This window comes from Aedes albopictus, chromosome 2, assembly GCF_035046485.1.
Source record: "Aedes albopictus strain Foshan chromosome 2, AalbF5, whole genome shotgun sequence".
Lineage (NCBI taxonomy): Eukaryota > Metazoa > Arthropoda > Insecta > Diptera > Culicidae > Aedes > Aedes albopictus.
Genome location: NC_085137.1, coordinates 392,220,226 through 392,228,194, shown reverse-complemented (window position 1 = coordinate 392,228,194; position 7,969 = coordinate 392,220,226). Strand labels below are relative to the sequence as shown.

The window sequence follows — 7,969 nt, the reverse complement described above, 5'->3', positions numbered from 1 at the left end:
TACCCGAGCGTTCAACGCTACCTAACTTCCAACACTTTCTTGGATTCTTTAAAGATTCTTTTATGATATTTTTTACTTTGTTTTGGTATTTATCCGCAGTATAAACATCTACACCTAATGGAACTTTTATTATGAATAGTTCCTAGAGATTTTCTAAGAGGATTCTTTCATTCATATTTCTTATTTTCCCATGATTACAAGATGAACCAGCCTTGGGCTGAAAATCTCGTTAATGCTGATAATATAACAATAATGATTGTCCCAGATTTCCTACTGCGTTTCCTGGGAATCTCCCAGAAGTATAGTCTAGTAATCTTCCAGGAATTGTTTCCTCAAATCCTCCAGAAGTTTCTTCATGCAGTCCTCCTGGTGTTTTGTATAGAAATCTCCGGGGAGTTATTCCTGAGAATCCTCCAGAAATTCCTTCTAGGAATCCTGTATAAGTTCTTTCAATAAATCATCCAATTGTTCCTCAAGAGATACTTTCAGAATTGATGGGATTTCTGTAGGATTTTTTGGGAATCTTTATTTTCTTCTTGGATCCCTTCAGGAGTTGCTGGAGAAATCCCCAGATCGTTTTCCAAAATCCCAGATTTTTAGAGAAACTTATTTCTGAAAGACTTAACTCCTTATTCACCTTAAGGAACTTCTGAATTATTTCCTGACAATTTCTCAGAAGAAATCAATTGGGGAATCTGGAGGAATACAAGAATCGCTAGTAGGAATGACTGAAGAAAACCAAGATTGCATTTTTGGAGCAAACGAAAGATGAAATCTCGGATAAAATTCTATGGGAATCTCCAGTTAGGCTGTTATAGCTGTTTCGGACTGGAAAATTTGGACAGGGTATCAAGGATGACAAGAGATATCTCTAAAAGAAATTTGAGCCCCGTCGGAAAGAAATAGCGACCAGGACAGTAGAATTCAGCACATCGCAAAATTTCAAGAAAACCGTTTGAAAAATCACGTGAAATTTATTTCACTTAAAAAAGTCTTGTAAAAAAATTGTAGTGTAAAAATTCAGGCAACGACAGAAAAGAAAGCCCCAAACTGTTTGTTTAAGTTCTCGAAGAACACTTGAAGAGGCAGGCCAAGTTCAAGATGGTACGTAGAGCCGTGAAGAAGAAGAAGAATAAAAAGAAGGAAGGTGAAGAAGGATCTTCAGAAGGAAGTTCTTGGAGGAATACCCAGATGGACATCCTGGAGCAATCCCTGGAAGGAACATCAATTGTGCCCTAACACAAAAGGCTTATGAAATAAAAAAAAATGTTCAATTATCCATGATGTTTTTTTCCTATTGCCGGATAATCGAATCCGTCCTTTGATGGTTTTTTATGCACATCCCATCTATTATTGATCTATCATGATTAGTTACTTATGTTACACTTGGAAAATGATTGAGCCATTTTACAAAACGACAAAATTGTTGATGATGATATTGATATTCACGTGTTACCTCGTGCCATCTTCTGTCAGATTTTCATTAATTAAGTTGGCTCGGTTTAATTTTTTTATTGGACTTTTGGTTTAATTTTTCTCATGTTCAAATAAGATGTAAAATTATGCCTGAGAGAAAGCATGAATTAACATTATTTACAGCTGAATTTAAAATGTGTTGAAAGCTGCTGTGGTGTATACGTCTTCTATGTCATTATTAATACCGGTTCAAATTTATTCATGGCTGCAATGCCTCAATGTTAAACTATAAATAAATCGTGTTCGTAGGAACACATTTGAAAAAAAATGGTGTTGACAAAAACGGAATGAAATGTTGACGAAATCGGATAGTGACAAAAACAAATAGTGATAAAAACGAATAGTGACAAAAACGGAACATACATGTAGTAAGAAGGGAAACTGACGTGAAGCATGTACACTACACCCTTATTATGGAAAACAACGTATACTACATAAATCTCAAATGATGTTGCTTTGATTTCAAAACTTGTGACTGTTGTATTATTGTTGGCCAATAGTACAAAAATAACAAAACTTGTACTTTATCAAAATATGTTATTGAAATGTAATTTATTAAATGTATATCAATAGCTTGATTATAACAGTATATGTTATGTATAATGTTTTGGAAAAACTTTAGCCTAATAATTTAATAATAACAAAACAAGATATAAAAACAGTTTACAGTTATTTCGAAGTTGTTAATTTTCTATTCTCCTTTGCTCAGGTTGAGGTGACTAAAAATAGTTGCATGGGGTAGAATGAGCATGAACCTTTTGGTGTTTCAAATAATTACAAGTAATGCTAGTAGATTCAATAATGTATATTCAAGAGAGTTTTTGGATATCTTTAGACATTTTAACGAGCTCTCCATACCTCCCTCATCCATTCAATTTGAACCGGCTTTAAATACCCTGTAACTCCCCCTTTACCCTATTCCCATGAAATATCCTTCTACCTTTTATTTATTTCTTCAGCTGCTCTAAATGCAATTAAATTATATTTAGGTAATATTACTTAAATGGGGGTAACTACGTTAAATAAAAATGAATTCTACCTACTCTGACGCGCCAACTTGGTGGACGTTGGGGGTCGGTTTCAAAGCCTGGTTTTTCTGATTTTATGTATGGGAAAATCGAAAAATCGTCAAATATTGGGAGACAAAACCATGCTTGCACACCACCCCCTCCTAAGTTGGCGCCTATGTAACTACATGAAGGTTCATAAAAGATGTTTTGTCAAGATTGTATAAACTATAAATGAAATTTTGACTGATTCTCGTTCGTAGGAAGTCAATAGGAATTGGGCATTGATGATTTAGTTTTGGTACATTGTCTCGAACCAGCTCGGACAATCAAGTTTCATTTCCATACCACACTTGGTGAAAATTTTCAACTACAATGCGGTAGCGCTGCACAGCTGCATATCAAAACTCATAGATGAATCGTTTCTCACGGCCACCTGTTCCAAACAAACCAACAACTCGGTATTTTCAGCGCTCAAAATGAAAACCCAACCTTTGCCTCTGGAAATGAATCTCCATTCTCACCACCCCCAGATGAACGGTATTTCCCATTTCCGATATTTTACTCGATCTGTCCCATTCACCACCGTACACGCCATGATGTGAGATATTGAAAAGAGAATGTTCCCTCCATCGAGCCATGACATCGAGCTTCATTTATCTCACGGTGTTCACTCACTCAACGGCCAGTCACCGGTACGGGCGGAGGCTTGCGCGCGATTCCGAAGCAGCTCCTCACACGTGGTAATGGACGTGAGGGCGTTCCGCCGTATCGGTTTCCTCTACGCAGTGGTGTGTTTGCTGGGTTCAACCGTTGGTGCGATTTACTTTTTTCGGAAACTGGTGAAAGATGAACCGATCTGTGTGGATTACTTTTGTGAGAATGGTAAGCGAGTCGAAAAATTCTTAGACGGCATATTAGTATTACTCAACATCAACTTCTTGATTGCAGAAACAGTCAACTTACTAAACATTGCCATCAATATGATGTTGTGTACGGTGTCCATAACGTTTTCATTATTCGTGAAAATAGGAATCGATGAGGTAAGGAAGCGTAGAAGCCACTAGTTATTGTTAAGTTAATAATAGGACAGATCGGTGAAGTACTAGATTTGTAGTAATGAGCTGAATTTTAGTATGGTGAGAAGGTCAATTCTCCGTTTCTGCAATGAAATGGTGCAAGAAGCGTGAGTATTATGATTCCTTGCCTAATTTGATGCTGTTTGAGCAAAACTTTGGGTAACAGTGTTGTAGTTTTCTCCATTACTTGCAACATAAACAACATAGTTATCCAATGTTTTGCTCAAACAGCATCAATTTAGGCAAGGAATCATAATACCCACGCTTTTTGTACCATTTCATTGCAGAAACAGAGAATTGACCTTCTCACCATACTAAAATTCAGCTCATTACTACAAATCTAGTACTACACCGAACGTGCCCCATTCCAAGCATTATTTTTCCAGGCTATTCCAGGATACATTCAAATCAGTCGAGTTTTCATGCTCACTAGAAACATAGTTCTGATGATTCGCTGGACGTACGAAAGTGTCGCTTTGACAGTGTGTCAAATCAACGGGGATAACGATACCAGTATTGTGAATGCTGAAACTACTGCCACCATGCTCCTCATTGCTATGTCAGGTGGGAACAAGTCATACAACTTCTTGGAAGAAATGGTCAGTCATTGGAAATATTGTTTTGTTATATTACAGCACTTTGCGGTTTGGAGTTGTGGATTCTCGATGGTGTTCAACGCTATGTGGTGCAAAAAGCTCAAGAAGACAGACGAGAAGAAGAGGTTTATTGAAGTGATGCAATTTATTCGAAAACCATGACGAGGCTGTGATTGTGTTCAACTATACGATTTTAGGAACTATTTTACATGAAACCTGGTGATAAAATGCATTTAAACTGTGATGATGTTAAAACAAATAGTAAGATAAACATATGTGTAAAGCAAATAAATAAAATCAATATCAAGGCGAATTAATACATTTTTTTTAGTAATTTGACAATGTTACGAGCAGGGTTCGTAATTTTCGTTTTAGCGATACGAAATTCTCACGGCGGTGGGAAAGCTTATTTTCATCATTTTGCTCTGAGAAACACTTTTTCCCTCCAGCACTTCTTTGAAGAGTGATTAATGATAACTGAAAATCACTTTAACCTGCGGATAATTTCTTTTCGTTCTGTAAAATTTTCACTCACTAAATTCTCATGAAAATCTTTAACAAAAATTGTTCCCGCGATGGGATTTGAACATTAAACGTTACTAAAAACAACCGCGGCACGCGCATTCTATCCAGACCACCACGCCAACCACACAAAGGATGTTTTTTTTTATCTGTATTAACGAGGTTTTTAGCCCTAGGCTAGTTCATCTCGGGACCCACGCTTCACTTCCCTTCCGAAGGAAGAACTCACATTTTGCGAGTTTGTCGGGAGTGGGATTCGATCCCAGGTCCTCAGCGTGATAGTCAAGAGTTCTAACCATCACACCAGGTCCGCTCCACACAAAGGATGTTAAAAATTTACTGCATAAAACCAATCATCGTTGGCGTCATAGCAGTCAAGGAAAGACAACATGATCGGCCGAGCAAGGGCAAACGAAATTCGCGCAGCTTTGGGAGTGGGTGAAAAAATATTTTCGCTCTCTTCTTTGTGTGGGAGATTTCTCTAGCCAGATTTTCGCTGAAAATTGGCGTGAAGGAGAATTCCATTTTCGTGAGAATGAGCGAAAATTCTGAACGCTGGTTATGAGAAAGTACGGAAAAAATAGTAGGTAAAATCAATAACAACAAGAACTACAAAATTACCTAAATGTTGAGTTTAAGGATACCAACTTCCTCCAACCAACCAAGTGCTTTAAAAATTTTCAAGAATTATTTCGGGCGTATTTTGTTTTAATTTGTTACAATAAGTTTAAGAAAAGGTTCTCCTATTGAATTTCAAGTCCAAGAACAAGTGTGAGCAGATTTTCTGAAATGTTTTTGCTGGAATTTCTTGCAAAAACTCCAAAACAAGATTTCTTCAGTAGTCACGCCGAAACATTTTCAAATTTCTGGAAAAAATCAAGCAATGTGGAAATTGTGATGGAATATATTTCTAATCAGTGCAATGGAGTATCAAAAGTAGAGGTGTATGCTGGGGCAGTACCGGTAGGTATGTGCAGGGCTAGATGCGAAAACTGATGACTAAAATAGCTATTCAAGGACCAAGTGAATGAAAAAATGGTGTTCCAAAAATGTAGATTTCCAAAATTTATTTTGGAAATTTTCAAGTAAATAAAAAGAAAATCGCGATTAACTTAACGCGATTTTCTTTTTATTTACAGATATTCCCCTAACAAGCCCAGGTTAATCATCATCAATTTTCAAGTGTTATTGGCGAACCCCAGATTTTCCTATCACAACTCCTGTTTCGACGCGAGGCTCGTTGCTGTTGGTCTCCATGGTGCACAATTGGAGGGATTGCTTTTGAGGCGTTACTAGGTACGTTTTCGGGAGTCTCACGTGCGTTACAAAGGGTCCATGTTAGGGGGGTTTCGGAAGCATTTCGGGAAGTCTCAGAGCGTTTTCGGAGGGACGCAGAAGCATTACAGAGGCATTTTCGGGAATTTCTGAGGGTCTCAGATATGTTACATGGGATCCGAGGGTCTTTTAGGGGGATTTCAGAGGCATCTCACGAAGTGTCTGAGGATTTTCGGCAGATTTTGGATGCGTTACACAGGCGTTTTTGGGGCTTTCAGGGGGTCTCTGGCACGTTACGTGTGGTCGAAGAAGTTTTAGGGGGATTTCGGAGTCATTTCAACATGCTTCAGAGGCGATACGGAGGCGTTTTCGGTGGTTTCGAAGAGTGTCTCAGGTGCGTTACATGAGTTTCATATGCTCTTAGAACCCCCTGATACGGCCTTGACCTAAAATGCCTCGAAACGCCCCTGAAACCTTCGTAATCCCATTGAAACGCCCTTAAAATCATCATAATCAATTTGAAATGCCTCTGAAACACCTTTTGGACGCCTTGAATAGCATGAGCATGAGCATAGATGACCGCACAATTCGTAGTTGCTACCAGGCTTGACAGAAACTCCCTCGCGAGAAAATGAGGAAGCGATTTTGGCGATTTTCTGAGGAGTGAAAATAAAACTCAGAAATCACAACGCAAATCCTCAACAGCACCGAGCGCGAGCTCGCCGCGCAGCGAGGAGTTCGTCCAACACTCATAATTTCTTGTTGTGTTTCTCACGTCCACTCACACTCAAAAAGCTCTCGCGAGTTCCACTCCCATACAAAGAAAGACTCTCGAGGCGAAAATCGCACTCAAAAACCCGAAATAATCATCGACTCTTTTTTCGTTCCCCTCTTCCTCGCTCAGTTTTTATTGCCTCTCTGTTTGGGGTTCGTTCGCTCTCTCGCGACGAGGCAAAAGCAAAACACCGCTCTAGAGCATGTGGCAAAACTCTTTTGATTTCGAGGAGGATTATCAAGCCTGGTTGCTACTCCGTGATTGACCAGAGCAATCGAAATTGCACAAGGAACCAATGAATAGGGCTTAGGACTAGCTTACTATTCTCAATGTACACAGTTCGAGAGCTCTCAACTTTAATAGGGTCAATAACAGCGCCGGCCACGTCCTTACGGTCATCGAGGATGGGAGGGAATGTTAGTAAGACAAACGTTGTTATAAAGACCGCGAATCGCTGCATCTCCACGTTTGTCTCAGGAAGGAATTTTTTGTTAGTAGGGTAAGGTACATTGTCAGTCCGGGAGTCACCTATGGTTGGTGATATGATTTGACAATGGATCAATATACACAAACCGCCGTTAACAACCGACCACTTTTTGACGCAAAAACTAGCCATTAAGAAAATCCTATCGCGCGTCTCCACTCCACTAGGGAGCAGAAACCTTTAGTCTATTCCACACAGAACGCGACTCACTTGTCGGCGCCCGGATTTTTTTCGACCGGTGAGCCCGAAATAACACTTTTGTGTAAATGCAAAAAATGAAAGAAAATATTTATTATCAACTAAAAATGTATTGGGAACTAGCGCCGACGGGAAGCGAAAAATTCGGAACCGACTCGATCCACGGCGCGTCCACCGCACACTCACTGCCGTCGAAATGCTCACTTCGGAATACAAAATAGAAAGAGAAAAAATCGAACCACCGAAGCAAACGCGCGCGAACTGGCACTCGGACGAAATCCTACCACACACTGATCCCTTTTGGACGCCTTGAATAGGCTCCAAAAATTTCTGAAACGCTCCTGAAGTGCTATCAAACGCTCCTAAAACCTCTAGGAACGCCATTAAAATTTTCCTGAAGCCCAATGAAGTTCTCTGAAATGCCTTGAAATGACCCTCAAACCCCTTGTAACGCCCTTTAAAGGCTCCTGAGATCCTCTGAATTGCCCTCAAAGCCCCTTGAAACATCCCTGAAACTCCCATGATACTATTGAAATACCGCTGAATTCCTCGTAATC

At 39.4% G+C, this 7,969-nt stretch overlaps 1 protein-coding gene across 1 annotated transcript; it reads left to right on the top strand.

Annotated features, from left to right (window-relative positions):
* The first annotated feature begins 2,924 nt into the window (after nucleotides 1–2,924).
* Nucleotides 2,925–4,411, top strand: LOC109404927 (uncharacterized). Its single transcript, XM_029878525.2, has 4 exons — nucleotides 2,925–3,368; nucleotides 3,435–3,526; nucleotides 3,949–4,126; nucleotides 4,198–4,411. The coding sequence occupies exons 1-4, from the start codon at nucleotides 3,104–3,106 to the stop codon at nucleotides 4,290–4,292; spliced, it is 630 nt and encodes a 209-aa protein (XP_029734385.1). The 5' UTR covers nucleotides 2,925–3,103; the 3' UTR covers nucleotides 4,293–4,411.
* Nucleotides 4,412–7,969: the final 3,558 nt, after the last annotated feature.

Excerpts from the sequence above, each read along its gene's own strand:
- LOC109404927 (XM_029878525.2), top strand. The coding sequence starts at position 3,104 with ATGTTCCCTCCATCGAGCCATGACATCGAGCTTCATTTATCTCACGGT. Across the intron at positions 3,369-3,434 it reads GGATTACTTTTGTGAGAATG|AAACAGTCAACTTACTAAAC; the intron begins GTAAGCGAGTCG and ends TCTTGATTGCAG. Across the intron at positions 4,127-4,197 it reads GCTCCTCATTGCTATGTCAG|CACTTTGCGGTTTGGAGTTG; the intron begins GTGGGAACAAGT and ends GTTATATTACAG.